Consider the following 16,048-nt stretch of genomic DNA (forward strand, 5'->3'; position numbering starts at 1 on the left):
TACGTGACTTCGTACAAGGTCAGAATTCTGCTGAACAAACGAGGGTTTTCTAACTTAACCCATGTTCTAGTTTGACCAGCATTCTTCAGATTTATCTGCTTCGTGTCTCAGAGAGAAAATTGGTCCTTCTGTGGCTTTAAAGCTTTTAGGGATGTTAAAATTGATGGTAGGGTCTCACATCTGTGCAAAACTTTGTCGAAATTCTAGAAATGTCTAAAAAATGCAATTTGGCAAATTACTGTTTCCCTAAATCGTAATTATGCGAATAAACACAAACTAACTTGGTATAAATCATTTGAAAACGCAGCGACAGAAAAAACTTTTTTCCCGATAAATGCAAAGTTTTTTAATTTAATGGTCGATTAGTTATCACTTTATATTATATGGAGAATAAATCCGTTTGTGTTCTGCGGAGTTTACCGCCTTAAGTTTCTGTTTTCTTCTGCAGGACCCCAACAAGCGCTTCGGGGCCTCTCTGGGGGCCCTGTCTGGGGGCCGCGCATACATCGGCAGGATGGGTGTGGTTAACTTAAAGCTGGCTCTGATTGTAGCCATCCGCTTCTCAGCCACCAGGAGGCAGTTTGGCCCCAAAGACACAGAGGAGATTCCAGTGCTGGAGTACCAGTTACAGGTGAGTTTGGAGCGAGGGGCGGAGCTACAGAAGCCTGTCCTTTGGACAACAAGCTGATTTTGGTGTAACAGTTTTTCCATATGCTCAGGAAACGCACAGTAAGGAGAATGTGTGAAGCTATAAACAATAGAGAAATAAAAAAAAGCTTATATTTGTGTTGAAGAGTATATTCTGATTAGATTTTTTACAAAAAGGTTTTCAAAAGTCAAAGAACTTCTTTACATGCTACAAAAAGTTCAGTTTTAAAGGACTAGTGAACATTTCAGCTTGAATGATCACAGCCAGTATCCTGACGAGTGTCAGTCTTCAGAGTGTGAGAGGAGAACGCGAGCTGAGCTGAGGATGTGGGTGCAGGTGACCACTGAGGCTTTCTGTCGCTCTGCAGCAATGGCGTCTCATCCCATACCTGGCAGCAGCTTACGCTCTGGAGTTCTTCACCAAATCTGTCTTCATAAACTTTGTGGAGTTCCAGGTGGGACAGATGATGAAGGACAAGAGTGACAGACAGGTGAGTGCACGTTTGAACAATAATGAGTTTTTTTTACATCTTCAAGTTCCAGATTTATCCCGTGTCCTCCACAGGAGGAGTTGGGCCGGGAGATCCACGCCATCACCAGTTCCTGCAAACCTCTGGGTTCCTGGACGGCTCAGAGGGGGATCCAGGAGTGCAGGGAGGCCTGCGGAGGACACGGATTCCTCGCCAGTGAGCCTTCAGAGTACTTGCTCCGACTCCGAGCGGGGCTGAGACCCTGACCTCTGTCCTTGTGTTTCAGTGAACCGACTCGGCAGTCTGCGTGACGACAACGACCCAAACTCCACATATGAGGGAGACAACAACGTGTTGCTGCAACAAACCAGCAACTACCTGCTCAGCTGTTTCCAGGCCAAACGGCACAGTCAGTGACCCGCTCACTGTGATCTGTGACAGCCGTCTGCTCCAGCAACCAGAACCCCTCTGTTTTTGTCTGCTTTCAGACGCCGTCCACATTCAGTCTCCTCTTCACTCTGTGGACTTTTTGGACGATTATCAGGACATCCTGAAGAGCAGATTTACAGCAGAAACGATGGAGGAGTGTCTGAGCTTACAAGGTGTTCAACTTCATGACAAACAAATCACATTTAGTAGTTCATTATCAAAACATTATTTATAGAAGTTTTAGATTAAGATCAGAGGCTAGATAAAATGTTCCATTAAGATCCAGTTCATTTCAATCATCTTTGTGGTGTACCGCAGGGCTCTGTGCTCGGCCCCTTCCTGTTTGCTATCATTCAGTAACACTTAAAATCAGCCATTGTCAGCTCTTTATTTGAACTTTCTGTGATAAAACCTAAACGTTTTAAGTCCTATAAAATAAATAAAATGATTTAGAAAAACAAACACTTGCTCTTCCATTTTAGTTACTGAAGTTGAAACATGAATTTTTGTGTTAAACTGAATCTAGTTTTAGCTGCTTCAGACTTCCTGCTTGTTTTTTCATCTAAAGCCTCTGACAGATGACAGATACAAAAGGAACTTCTTTGTCTTAGCAGAGTCCCTTACAGCAGTCTAACAGCGCCCTCGTCTGTCTCCTCAGTGCCTCTTGATGCCTATAAGTGGCTGGTCTGTTTCCTGCTGGAGGAGAGTCAGAAGAGGCTGGAGCGAGAGAGAGCTGCAGGGAGAGACGAGTTTGAGGCTCGGAACAACAGCCAGGTATGAAAACCAGGAGGGGGTCTCCATAAATGTGCTGGGGAATTGTGGGAAAAACCAAACGGGAAGAATTTTTTTTTTTTACTTTTGTAGGACTCCCGCATTCTGTTCGCAACATCCATGTGGGTCATGCGACTTAAAGCAGCTACCTACATGGCTAATTAGATTGCTAAGCTAGTAGCTCAATGCTAAATACAAAAACAAAACAATGTAACATTTTCGGAAAGTTTCTTTGAGAAGAAAAGATTCCGTGAGGAAACCGAAAGAGATTCGGTTAGATAAAGATAAAGATGCTGTCGACTGACAAACCTGGGAGTTTCCTTCCTCATACAGAATTATCAAGAACGTTTTCACGTAGCAGAAGCCGCTCTATCTTACATGCGGCAACAAACTCTCGACTGATTTTTACACATGGATAATAAAGTTACTCACACAGTGGATTCACGTTTATATTATATTTAGAAAATACCAGTTTTACGACAGTTGCAACATTTTTTTACCTTGTTTATCCACCATACCTTAAAAGAGGGATGTAACTGAAGCTAGCGTCCTGCTGGTAGCCTCCACTTTGATATTAAAGGGAAAATCTTCATCACAACGTTTAAAACAGCCACAAAGATTTCACAAATAAAAAAAAAATCAAACAAATAAAGTTGCTGACTTGTGGAAACAAAAGACACATTTGAGAATATTCCTACAGCAAGGCTGGATTAGGTTCAGAAACTTTAGGTTAGAAAATTATCCTCTATGTTGAAAAAATAGCCAATGAATGAGGATTTATGCAAAGAATCATATTGGCATATGTTTTATAGAATGTTTTCAAATCAAAAACAACTTCTACAAATCAACAATTTTGTTTCATTGAATCTTCATCATCTGCATGAAAAATGTCTACTGACATTTTTAGATTTTTTTAAACAAAATTTCTTGTTGTGGCCTTTATTTTGAGAATGCATTTTCATAAACCGGAAGCTGAAAAAGGTTGGGGACCACTACCCTGAAGGGTTAGAATTCCTGAAGTAAAGTACCACTGATCACCACAGGGTGGCGCTTGGACCAGATTTAGTTGGAGTGTAAACACCTTCTCCTTGTGTCTGATGTAGGACTCTGAATCTGCCTTCAGGTTTACTTCTGCAGGTCTCTGGCCATCGCCTACATCGAGCACTGCTGTCTGCAGAGATGTCACCAGCTGGTCTCAGATCAGGACACGCCGGCTGCTCTCAGAGCCGTTCTCAGCAAGCTCTTCTCCCTGTACGGACTGTGGAGCCTCAGCAGCCACATGGCCACGCTGTACCAGGGTATGTTCAGAAGGAGGCGGTCTGCTGGAGGTAGACCTGATAACACAAAGGTGATCTGTGTGCAGGTGGATATTTGAATGGAAGGAGGCCTGCAGATCTGCTGCAGACGGCCATCCTCACGCTCTGCTCTCAGGTACTGAAAGACACTGACCCACGGAGCAATGACTGTCTGACTGAGTCTGACGCTGAACCTGAATCTGTTTGTGGCTCAGCTGAAGGATGATGCAGTTGCTCTGGTGGATGTCTTGGCGCCGCCCGACTTCATCCTCAACTCCCCGATTGGCAAAGCGGACGGACAGGTGAGAACATCAACACTGAAAATCTCCTCATGTGGGACATGTTTCAAGAGAAACGGATGTTTTTGATGAAGAAGCATCAAAAACTTCTTCTCCTTGATCACACAATTCAGTTATACCGAGGGGTACCTCAGGGATCCTTCATCAACCCACTTCTCTTCTTTAGAGAAATACATTTGTTTGAAACAGGACTAGATGACAGCCTCAACCCCTCCTATCCCTACTTCTGTGTTAATATCAAGCAGATGACTGTTGTAATTCCCGCATATCAAACAATAGCAAAAATATAGAAAAATGACATTTTAGAACTGAAAGTGATGTCCTTAAAGTAAAAATGTCAGATTCCAGTGCAACTCAAATTTGAATCAAAATTATGTCTGAAAAAGGACTCCAGGCTTGGCTGCTGCTTTAAAAAAACTATTAATAAATTTTATCCATGTAAATGACTATATATTACTCTTTGGAACACTAAAAAACAAGTTATTTATGAAATATTTGTTATTTTTGTGAACTTTTTTCATACCCAAAAGTAAAACGGCTCGATCTCTGAGGCTGCGCCTTTCGCTCCTTGAGGGTGCCACCCATTTCATGACGTCATCCTAGAGCCATCCTCGTCAGAGTGTCACCCACAAAAAAAACATCAATCAAATATTAATGTACATACTGTGTAGCCTGGGCTTTTATCCCCAAAATTTTGCAGAGAGAGAGAATGATGAGGAAATAGTCTGTTCCCCTTTCCTCCAGGAAATAATCTGCTCTCTTTTTCCACCAGGGAATAGTTTGCTGCCTTTCTCCACCAGGAACTAGCCTTCTCCCTTTAAACCCCAGAAAATAGTCTGCTCCCTTTTCCCCACAAGAAAATAGTCTGGTGCAATTCTCCACCAGAAAATAATCTGCTCTCTTTTTCCACCAGGAAATGGTCTGCTCCCTTTTTACTCCAGAAAATAGTCTGCTACCTTTCTTCACCAGGAAATAGTCTGCTCCCTTTTTACTCCAGGAAATAGTATGCTACCTTTCTCCACCAGGAAATAGTCAGCTCCCTTTTCCTCACCAGAAAATAGTCTGGTGCAATTCTCCACCAGGAAATAGTCTACTCTTTTTTTCCACCAGGAAATAGTCTGCTGCCTTTTTACTCCAGGAAATAGTCTGCTACCTTTCTCTTCCAAGAAATAGTCTGCTCCCTTTCTCTTCCAAGAAATAGCCTGCTCCCTTTTCTCTCCAGGAAATGGTCTGCTACCTTTCTCTTCCAAGAAATAGTCTGCTCCCTTTTCCTCACCAGAAAATAGTCTGGTGCAATTCTCCACTAGGAAATAGTCTTTTTTCCTCCATGAAATAGTCTGCTCCCTTTCTCCTGCCGTCTTCCCAATCCCCCACCTCTGCTTGCGCCATTCTTGGATACGTTCAAGATCCATCCCACCATGTCGTGCAGATTTCTCACCAGAAGTTTCTGCACTAGCTTTGTACGCTAAATCGAATGATCGTTCTTGGTCAACACTAAACTGGCTCACAACACAGACAGCCGGTGTCTGGAAGTGGAGAGCTTACGAATCTAGTTGATCACCGCTGGCATTGTGGAGAAAGTGTGACGGAACAGACTTCCTTTGAGGGGGCAGTTCTCATCTTGTGATGTAAGCATGTGAGGACCCACTCGTTTTTCGTGGGTATGGGAAATGTATAAACAGATCAAAATACTTCTTTGGGGTTCTTCATAGTGAGGAATGAAGAGTATAATACACTAAAAATCTCAAAAAGTTGATATTCATAGTAAAGGTTCTGACAAATCAAACCTTGGTAGCATTTTTTAAGCTTGCATCCTTTGACTCATCTCCATGTTGCTCTTTCCTGCAGCTCTACAAAAACCTGTGGTCGGCGGTTCTGCAGAACAATCAGGTGCTGGAGCGCCCCTCCTGGTGGAAAGAGTTCTGCTCGGACAAACCTGTGGTGGGATCGCTGCGCTCAAACCTGTAGATCTTCATTAGATGTTCCTGCTCAGTATCTCTGAATTCACTGAACTTGTGTCCAAACTGTGTGAAGGTTACTGTCAGTTTAAGAGCAGATACTCACAAGACTGCAGCAAAGTTTCTGACCGTAAACAATTATCAGCAGATTATTTGATAAAGAAAATGACCCTGAATCAGATGTGGTAAGCATTTTCTGACTTTTGAATGAGCGTTTTTTAAAGTACCGAATGAATTCTCTTAACACCAGTTCTTGAAGGTGGATTCATAAGAAGACGAACCATGGAATTGTTCTGCTTTTACAGGGACTGACCTGTTTCTGTACCACCATTTCAAAGCTCCATGTAGCTTCAGTCAGAGCTGAGACTTCAGGAGTTTAAAGTACAGCCAGAATTTCTGTGTGAAGACCAACTTCATTTTAATGTAAGTGAACCGCATGAGTGGCCTTCGAAGGACCTGAAGCACTTTGAGTTCAGGCTACTTTAAATCCAAGTGTGTGCGCTTTAGTGTATAAAATGATGAGTTTGCACATTGTCACTTTTGCACAAGAACATTCATTCGTCTGGTTTGACCGGAACTTTATTGTTTGATTCATGTGAATTTTAATCACTTCCTCATGTCAGATGTAACACGTCCCCAACTTTGCTTTCTAGTTCAGTCTTTTCCATTTTCATGATTAAACTTTGATCTGTCAGAATTAAAGAACTAAATGGAAATGTTTTAATTTCTTGCTGTTAACTGAAATAAATGTCTATTTTTAAATATTTGGAATAAGGCGATGAGCTAACAGAGGTTTCTGTGTCCTCTAGTCAGAGAGCTTAATTTAGAAGTCATCAGGTGATTCATCCAGCAGCTTTCTTGCCTTTTGGAAGGCACTGAGGTGCTTTGCTGCCCCCTGCAGGATGAAAGGCCTCATTCATTTTTCTCATCTTTGTGTTTTGTCATAAATAAATGTAATCTAACCATTTTTTGTAACAAACTCTGACAAATGTTAGACTCCCAGGGTTTTTGTCAAAGACTTTAATAGACTCAAAGGTTTTCTTTTTATTGGAAAATTGATTAAAGATGGATTCCGCCTCCTCTGGTTTTGAATTTTGATATTTTCCTACGAGGTCTGAGCCAGAGCCCGCTTCACCTCCCTTTAATCAGAGTTCTTCGGCATGCCCTTCACAGCTGCTTTGCTGAAGTTCCTAATGAAGTTGGATCTGTGCCGGTTTCCAGGGCAACCATGGGGGCTCTTCATCTCTCCGCAGAGGTCCGGCCTCCTGTCGTTTTTTCTGACCTCTACTTGTCCCTCTTTTTCCTTTGCTTGAATAGTTTGTTTCTCATTTCTGGGCCTACATTTTTCCTACCGTGCTTTGAATGTAAAAGATCTGAACAAATCTGTTTATTTTGCACTTGATGATCTATATCAGATCGGTGCAAACAATCCCATCATACCATATTATCTGCTAGTATTCAACAAACGCATAACCCTAACCCAGCCGCAATAAAATATCGTTTTAAGCTTTTGACTTTTTTTCCCATTTTTTTTTATCTTTTATCGACCCTTTTTGACATTTTTTAACAGCCTTTTGAAGCTCTGATCAGCTGATTCACTGAGAAAAAAAACAGCCTTTCGCCAGCTTTTTCTCTGGAGGTAGATGGGTGTAGTTATACAAATTTTAACACTTGTTAATCTTGACTTGAGATAAATTGATCATGGAGGAGAAATTAATATCGATTCTTGCCTGGCTGGAATTAAATGACATCAGATCTTTTATATGTTAGATAAGAGGTGTGCAAGAAAAAGCCTGGAGCAAGATTTACAAGATTTGTACCACTTCAACATTTTGCACCAAATGTCTTCCAACTGTGGCGAACATGCACTAATACCGGGTAGCGTTCAAGAATGCCAATTTAGCGTGTTCTTGAACATCAACGCGTACCTGATGTGTACATAGCTTAAAAGAAACTGCTGCTGTACAATAATCTGGAAAATTATTCTATCTTGTTCTCAAAGTTTTTCACTTACATCTTGTTTACAAAGCTTTTAGGATTTCCTTATTTGTTTCATAAAAACAAATAGTATTTCTGTTTACAGACTGTTTAGATCTAGTCTTTGTTCTAGTGTAGCAACATTATGAGAAGCCTTTATATATATGTATTTGATGTTAATAAAAAAATGTTGGAAGAAATGATATACATTTGTAAATCAAGTACTTTTGATCATTATTTGCTTGTTAGAGTTTTCAGAGGGACAATCAAAAACTATTGTTTGCTGTGGTTCCTCCTGAGTAAAACAATGTGTGCAGTACCAGTAATAGCCTATTGAGGCCACTGTTCAGCGCTGTACGTTTTGGTCTTACAGTTTGGTGTGAATTTCCTTTATATATATATTATATATATATATATATTCAGACACAGAAAAAGTCAAACAAGAAACACAAAAGAATCAGTAGGATCACAAAACATTGTATTTCTCTTATATTTAGGTTTTTACACATAAACTTTTCACACCACTTTTAATACAAAAGGTTAATGTCCTGTGTAAATTTCATGGTGACATCTGTTAGTTAAAATATATACCAAAAATGACTAAAAGTACATTGTTCCTCTTGTAGTTTTTTTTTTTTTTTACACAACAATCTTCTCAAACTGATACAGCTTCAGCTTCTGGTAAAAACTGACATTTATATGCAATCCAGCTTAAATCAGAAGGTCATGTTAGCTACAAAAAAAAAAATCAACAGCAATTTCTAATTTAAATAAAAGTGTTACCTACCATCTTACACTACCAACAAACTAAACTAAGCTAAAAATGAATGTGCAGTTAATCCTAATTCCTTCATCTAAGAGTTTTGACTTTTGCGATTAGCATACCACGAAAAAAAAGGAGCTAAAATACCTCTACACCAACTGAGTCATATGTCCAAAACATATTCCTGTGTGGCTCAGACTACCCCTGTATGATCATTTACATGGCAAATCATCACTACAGATTCAAGAATGTAAAGTGTTGCGGTATTTGCTACATGCTAACAAAAGCCTGCTAACATGCTAAGATGGCTACGAAGCTGAAAACATGGCGGCCTTTAAAAGCATCAAATCTGAAACGACACTAGCAGGATCTGACATCGTTATTGAGTTTTAAGCGATGTACTGTCACCATGCCGACATGTTCTTTGTGAAGACTAACGTCTTGGCATTTGCGTAACCCACTTGGATTTGCTAATTAGAACGCAAAGTTATTCAAGAAGCTCTACAGCACCTTGTATTAGTGGTCCGACTAAAACTGGATTTTTCAAATCCATTTTTTGTGTTCACCTCACTAGAAATAAACCATGTTTCTCATAGTTGGATGTTTTAAATATATTATGCGTGTGCTAAATTTGATCCAAATTAGCCTAGATGGTCTGAACAAGCTCTGTAGTTTCTCCTCTGAACGCAGATCTGGAATAAATAGGAGAAACTTGTACCAGCTGAGAATAACCATGAGGAATAGCTGCATCTCATCTGTACAACGTAAAGTGTTCGGCACGTAGGAAATGTAAAGAGCTGTGAAACCGTCAAAAAAAGAAAGAATAAAAGGCTGCTGGGAGAGGATACGGTCACAAGGCACTGTACGATCCTAGTTTGACCGGACCAGCCAGAAAACGGGTTGACGACGACGAGGTTTTGGACTGAAACTCTTTTTAACAATCATTTCTAACAGTTGCAATGATTTTTGACCTCTACCGTAGACAGTTGGAGCACTGATGCAGTTTTAATGATGCTTAAGATGGACGACTTTTGAAGGAGATGCCAAACTTTTTGAATGGCCGTGGAAGGTGGGGGCTTAAAGAAGACAGAACTGGAGGATGGTTTTTGAAATACAATGTCTTAGGGGTTTAAATGTAACCAAACAGGTGACTCATTCAATTTGTCTTCTTTTTTATGTAAGGTAAAAACTGGATTCAACTTCAATAGTAAATAAAGATTTGTTCACCCAGAAAAACAACATTTGCTCAAATGACAAACCGTTTGAAGTTCAGTGTGTCATCAGCAAGCTTCGACTTTCTGGGTTCTACAACACACTTGGCTCTCGGTATGTACATGTCAGAAAATCAACATTTATGAAATAGAAAATAACTAAATGACTATCTGTGATCTTCAAATAATAAAAATGGAAAAGCCTCAGTGCCCTTTATATCTTTTTGAATAAATATATGACTTGAAATCTCTGAATTTTACTTTTTTTTTTTGGTGGCCCTACTACTCTGTTGAATGATCGTGTGGCCAGACTAGGAAAAAAAATTGACTGATAGTGTTCAGAGGACTGGGCCGAATCCGGTTGCAGTTTGGGGACCCTTGTTGTTACAAATTGACTGCCTAATTTAAGAATAATTTTTTAATTTGGTGTGTTATTCTTCAATTTAAAAGTCTTCCATGGCAAGACATGCAGAAGTATCTCGAACAGTAAGGTCTGGTTTGGATCTACCAGTTCTCGTTCACTGTCCTGGTCCATGTCTATTTTTGGCCCATGTATTAAAAGAGGTCTGACCGTCAGTTATCTTCTGTTTATCAATGGTAGTTCAGGTCAGTGCCAACTGTCTTAGCAAAAGTACCAAGATCTTCCTGACTACCTTTTCCATCTTCTTAAAGAAGATCCCAAGACATTCCCGGGAAAGCTGAAAGTTATAATCTCTCCAGGATGGACTTAGCATCTCAGAAAGGTACCAAGGTGGGATTCTAGGTGTTAGTTCTTTACAAAGTTAAACTTTTTAACTAACGTTTAAACCTTGTGCTATCCTAGGTATTTTGACGTTGGGAGTGGGGTCATTTGGACCCCACAAGATTGAGTGCTGTACTTTTTTTCCAATGATTTATTTTTATCTTTACTGGTGTCTGTGGCAGAAATGAAATCATGTCCACCTCCACCAACATCTGTAATGGTAAGAATAACACACCAATGTAAGGGTGGAGTCACCCCATACGATAGCACAAGGGTTGAAGGAGACCAAATGTATTGAATGTTTGGTCATTTTTAGAGTCATGTAGGAATAGAACTTTTCCACCCGTCATCAGGTAACAATATGAGTAGAGGGATAGTTCCCTATTGCTCTGATTAACAGCAAAAAATGCAGACGATTCCAAATAAGATCTTTCGAAGGAGCACATTGTTTATCCATCCAATAATACTCAAAGGATGCAGAGGGGATACCGAGCCAGCATGGCCTCTTGGGTTTTGGTTTACACGCTATTTAAAAATTCATATTTTACACCTCATCAAAAGGCATCCAAGACGGGGAAACGATTTTAGATCTTCTAAGAAGTGGCTAAAATGCATGAAATTAAAACTGCATCAGTGCCTACGCCTAGCTTTGTGTGGTTGTAATGAAGTGCCCTGAGGACGCCTACTGCATATAGTGTTCTAGTTGTTTATGTTTCACATGAAACAGAACTGAAATTAGCATATGTTAAACATTTTGACTTTGCTTTTCCCATGATGTAGGATCTACAGATGTAAGCCTAGATCTTACCTGCAGCACAAGAAGTATTTTATTGCAGCGTTTAAGAGAAAATATTAAATTAGTAACATATATACAGCTTATTTTACAACACTTTAAAACTAAAAAAAACACATGGGTGTGGTTTAAACAGACAAGAAATCCTCAAATATGTCATTTTTTCTGCACACTTGTTAATATTACTAAAAAGATGACTAAAATGAAGCGATTTACTTGCTAAAATAGACGCAACCTATCTGTCGTTTTAATAAAGTGCCTTTAGAGCTGTGCAGATTATGTTGTCCAACTCAGCTTCTGTACATGTTTCAGTATTTACAGAAAGAACAGAACGGTGAGGTTTGAAACACTGCAAAGGAACGCATTTGTGTTCTCTTCTTTTTGTTTGTTTTTCTTCTTCTTTTTGTTTTTTTTAATAGGAAGAGCATTTGTAGGTTTGAACTGTTTTTAGGTTAGATTCACAGCTGTTTTAGTGGCTTTTCTGAGCTAGGCGTTGAGCAATGCTTTCAAGCTAAAATGCAACAAAAACCCTCAATTGTGTTCAAATGATGCGTAACTCAAATAAAATTCTACCGTTTTAAGGTCATTTGGAGCCTTTTTGTTGTTAAACTATTGGCTTTCTTGTTAACATCGATGTCGTTTTGACGGAATTTTGTCGTATTAAAGCTAAATTCTCATGCAGGGAATTTCATGCAAAGTTTGGTTTCGGAAAACCCCAAATCTAATGAAGTAGATGAAATTAATGATTTTATATTCTAATTATGCATGTTTGAACTTTTTTAAAAAACTACTGCATTCGTACTAGTTTTGCTTTGTAAAAATATTGACTTTGCTTAGTTTCTATCTCCTCAATTCAGAGGGTTGCGTTTTTCTTCTTATTTCCTTGCGGCCTTTTACCCTTCCCCGTCTTCCACTAGATGACATCTGCCTCCACCACGCACTGCTCGGTGTACTCCTTCACCCGCTCAACTTTCAGGGCATTGCGGCAGAAGTCGGCCATGGGCTTCCAGAGGGGCGGGTCCAGGAACATTTGGCACATCACATAGCCCTTCAAGGTGCTGGTGTGGCGCTGCAGGTGGTAGAGGAACTGCTGCCGGGCCAAGTTCAGGTCTTTTCCAAACATGTCGATGTTCAGGTAGTACCTTGGAGAAAAGAGCAACTTGGAAGTGAGTAAAATGTGTCTAGGCATGTTTCAATGATTGCATATCTTTGGTCGTTGACAAGGTATGATAAATTCAAGTGGAACCCAGAGAATAACTACTTACCAGTCTTCTCCAATCGGCACCCGGAAAGGGAAGGTACAGAGACTGGCCACTGTAGGATTGGACACATCATCAACCAACCAGTCGATGTCTTTCTTAAACAGGATGTCCAGGTTGCTGCGCAGAATCTTGAAAGGCTGCCAGTCTTGGATGATGGTGCCGTTGGGAATGACCCCCTTCATCAGATCGGTGGTTAAGAACAGCTGGTTGATGGCGGTGTGGTTAAGATGCACAGGGCCAGCGTTGGAGGGGGTGGGCCAAACGGAGGAATGGATATCTCCACTCAGACCGAGCTCAGACAGACGCAGTTTGAGATCTTCAGCTCGGAAGCGCACCAGCAGAATACCCTACACATACAGAGACCAGTGTGAAAAACTGCAGATACAAAAATATGTTTTAGTTTGCATTTGTTGCTTGCACCTGCTTGGTTATGATGCGGTACTTCTCAAAGTCTTTGGGCCTGAGCTTGTCATCGCGGGTCAGGCGGCACACTTTGACATCTGGGTATTTGGCTTTGATCATCTCGGAGCAAAAGCGCAGCAGGACTCCCGCCACCCCCTTCCCTCTTTCCTGAGGAGCAACACGCAGACCTTCCACCAGCATGGTCTCGCCATCATCGATCACGACCACAGACTCAAGAGCGATCTGTTGGGGAAACGGCAAAAAGTAGTAAATGTTCCAGCTATGCATACGAAATATACAACAAAGAAAACCATCAAGTCTTACAAATCCTCTCATTCCCACCTAGTAATAAATACCTGTACTCATCGACGATATTTTTGGAAGTCCCATTATTAAATTCTAATGCTGTGGTGTATTTTTCACTACATGTAATGCATGCGGTTCTTTCTTTACATCACTCCTGCACTTCCAAGGGGATTCATGGGAAAGTAATAACCTTTATTTTTTTATCTTAACTTTGGGTCTCCACGACAAGCTGTCACTACCTTGTCTAATCAAACTCTAAAGGCCCAATGACATAGACACAGTTGTGGTATGGAGTTGGTTATAGTTATTTATCCTTAAGCCCTACTCTATCCTATACACTCCTGATCTAGAGCAAGGGTGGGCAAACTACGGCCTGGGGCCCATATACGGACCATTAAACTACTTTATCTGGGGGGCTAAATTGAAATAAATAATATTGATAATCCTTATTAATGTTTCATTTACCCTGTTCTGGTGTCTCCCCGTAGATGATGCACTATAAATAAATTGACCATTGTCTGGGTGCAGAAAGTTATTTTACATTTGTGTTGAGTTGGAAGATTTGTTGTTTTTCTTTGTTGGAGAGTTTTCCGATCATTCAAACACCACATGAACACAGAACTTTTTAAAGTTTGTGTTTTACCTGAGGTACATCAACGCATTGGTGCAATTGGCTCTAGAGTAAGAACAAAAGCCACAGTTTTGAAATAAAAAATTCAAAAATCTGTTTTGAGATAAATGTATTCATTTTTAATCAATACTAAAACACGTTTTTTTGTTTTTTTTTCTAGATCCTATGTTTTTTTGTCTTATAAGGTAGATTACCAAAACACGCCTGGTTCGGCCCTTCTATTAAATTTTTGAATCTTTTGTGGCGCATAAGTCATATAGTTTACCCACCCCTGATCTAGAGACTAATTTATGCTTTTCCCTCCATCATGCCATTGTGCCATTCTTTTTCCAACCCTTGAGGCTGTTGCTCCAACTGTTCTGACTAGGGCTGGAGTGTTACCAGATTGCAGACCATACAGTATATTGGCTGTTAATGGGCTGAGGAACAGCAACCCAAGAAATTTTCCCTACAAAATAGGAATGGAAATCTGAGCCTTCTTCAGATCTTTTTGTTCTGAACAGCCACAAGCAGCAAAGTTTGTCTATGTTTTAACCACTTGATTTCACTACTTAATTGAAAACTGGTAGACCCAGCAGCTTTTCCTTTCCTCAATTTTTGTCATTGCTTTGATGAAACACATTAAAAACCAATGCAGATTTGTGGCACATGGGAAGAGATCCAAAAAGTGCTGGACTGCCTTTCTAACAACAAGCCAGCCAATTTTGAGACTTGATTCTGAGAAGAAAAAAGGGCATAGAAAGCCAAAATAGAGAAATCTGCTTGAGTTTTCAGAATTTCACATTTTCAAGTATTGACTACGGTCTGAGTACCAAGGCATTTTTGCAATGGCAAAATAAATCCCCATAGGTCAAATACCGCGACCGCAGGTGTTATGGACCCACTCCAATTAAGATTGTGTTATTAAAATGTTCTTGTGGCCTTTGTCTCTTGAAAGAGAATGTATTCAAAGAATACTAAAGTTGCGTTCAAGTATTTCATTATCCAAATCGCAGGTAATCAGGAGCACAAGGAAAAATACTGTTTGAAAAAGCTTGTTGTTGGTCCATACAAACTACAATCGGCAGGCCACAAGTTTCCTGCTCCACTCAAAACTGTACGGCTGGATAGCTCTAATAGTGCTCGCCATTTTTGTTGCACCCCTATGTTAGCTTGGGGTTGCGAGGGGCTGTACGCTAGCAGGAGATAAGGCCATAAAAGGCATGATGGAAAATGACCACAGGCTAACTGTGTGTCAAAGGTCCTAACCCCAAACTCAGGAGAGTATCTAGTGAACTACTGCCACGCTCTAGAAACTATGTCAGAGAAAACGACAGGTTGTTTTATGTTGCCTAAACATAGAATAATCATCATTAAAAGACCACTGGCAACGACAATTGATCAAAAGATGACTGGAATGGGACTTTAGTCTTGGACCTTAAAACTGATACGATATATACCTGAATAGTGATACCTACCTACTGATACCTACAAAAACATGTCAAGTGGTTTTTATCCTATTTTAAGTTTTGACAATTTCTATTAAATCCATGTCAGTTTTGAAATAAAGCTCTATTTTAGTACTGTAGGTATTAAATAACAAATAAACTTACCACTTTCCCTTCTTTGCGGGCCAGGATAACTGTTCGATTAGCATCCTGCATCCAGTTGGTGTATCTAGTGGGAAGGTAGTCGAGGCCACCATAGATATCTTTGCTCATTGCCATGATTTCATCAAAGTCTTCTTCAGTGGCTACAGAAAACTCGAGGCCGGCTTGGGACAGAGCCTCTGGGAGCAGGGGCATAGTCAAACTGGTATCGATCTTCATCTTGAAGCAACTGATAAAACAAAAAACGAATGTTAGAATATGATGAACAAGACTCATTTATTGTCAAAAAGCAGAATGTCATTCTCTCTCTTACCAAGAATGACCAATCACAAATGGCACCCAACTGGTCCCAGGATTCAGTAGAGCACAAGAACTGCCCTAATTTGAAATGCTAGTCAGATTTGCCTAAACCACACTAAATCAAGAAAAACATGGTCACAAAGCACCGATCAAAGGCAACCAAACACACGTGATAACTACCAGATGGCTGAATTAAAGTTTA

At 40.2% G+C, this 16,048-nt stretch overlaps 2 protein-coding genes across 12 annotated transcripts in view; one reads left to right on the top strand and one right to left on the bottom strand.

Moving 5' to 3' along the window:
- The window catches only part of acox3 (acyl-CoA oxidase 3, pristanoyl), a 14,255-nt gene extending 7,306 nt beyond the window's left edge, over positions 1 to 6,949 (top strand). Inside the window, exons 10-20 of one of the 2 annotated variants that reach the window (XM_024262379.2) lie at positions 4 to 18; positions 449 to 631; positions 1,017 to 1,139; positions 1,214 to 1,334; positions 1,405 to 1,527; positions 1,607 to 1,720; positions 2,206 to 2,321; positions 3,442 to 3,616; positions 3,682 to 3,749; positions 3,829 to 3,915; positions 5,761 to 6,949. In XM_024262379.2, coding sequence (XP_024118147.1) covers positions 4 to 18; positions 449 to 631; positions 1,017 to 1,139; positions 1,214 to 1,334; positions 1,405 to 1,527; positions 1,607 to 1,720; positions 2,206 to 2,321; positions 3,442 to 3,616; positions 3,682 to 3,749; positions 3,829 to 3,915; positions 5,761 to 5,880 — 1,245 coding nt within the window. In that variant the 3' untranslated portion in view covers positions 5,881 to 6,949. The remainder of the gene's footprint in view (positions 1 to 3; positions 19 to 448; positions 632 to 1,016; positions 1,140 to 1,213; positions 1,335 to 1,404; positions 1,528 to 1,606; positions 1,721 to 2,205; positions 2,322 to 3,441; positions 3,617 to 3,681; positions 3,750 to 3,828; positions 3,916 to 5,760) is intronic. The other variant, XM_024262377.2, reaches the window with a different exon arrangement.
- A 1,359-nt stretch (positions 6,950 to 8,308) lies between these two features.
- nat16 (N-acetyltransferase 16) overlaps positions 8,309 to 16,048 on the bottom strand; it is a 21,440-nt gene continuing 13,700 nt past the window's right edge. For 5 of the 10 annotated variants that reach the window (XM_036210765.1, XM_036210764.1, XM_036210763.1 and 2 more), the window contains 5 exons: positions 15,860 to 15,924; positions 15,550 to 15,775; positions 13,039 to 13,263; positions 12,622 to 12,965; positions 8,309 to 12,498 (listed from right to left, as the gene is read on the bottom strand). In XM_036210765.1, coding sequence (XP_036066658.1) covers positions 12,270 to 12,498; positions 12,622 to 12,965; positions 13,039 to 13,263; positions 15,550 to 15,775; positions 15,860 to 15,924 — 1,089 coding nt within the window. In that variant the 3' untranslated portion in view covers positions 8,309 to 12,269. The other 5 variants (XM_024262370.2, XM_024262373.2, XM_024262368.2 and 2 more) reach the window with 2 other exon arrangements.

The sequence above is a fragment of the Oryzias melastigma genome, unplaced genomic scaffold (genome assembly GCF_002922805.2).
Source record: "Oryzias melastigma strain HK-1 unplaced genomic scaffold, ASM292280v2 sc00231, whole genome shotgun sequence".
Classification (NCBI taxonomy): domain Eukaryota; kingdom Metazoa; phylum Chordata; class Actinopteri; order Beloniformes; family Adrianichthyidae; genus Oryzias; species Oryzias melastigma.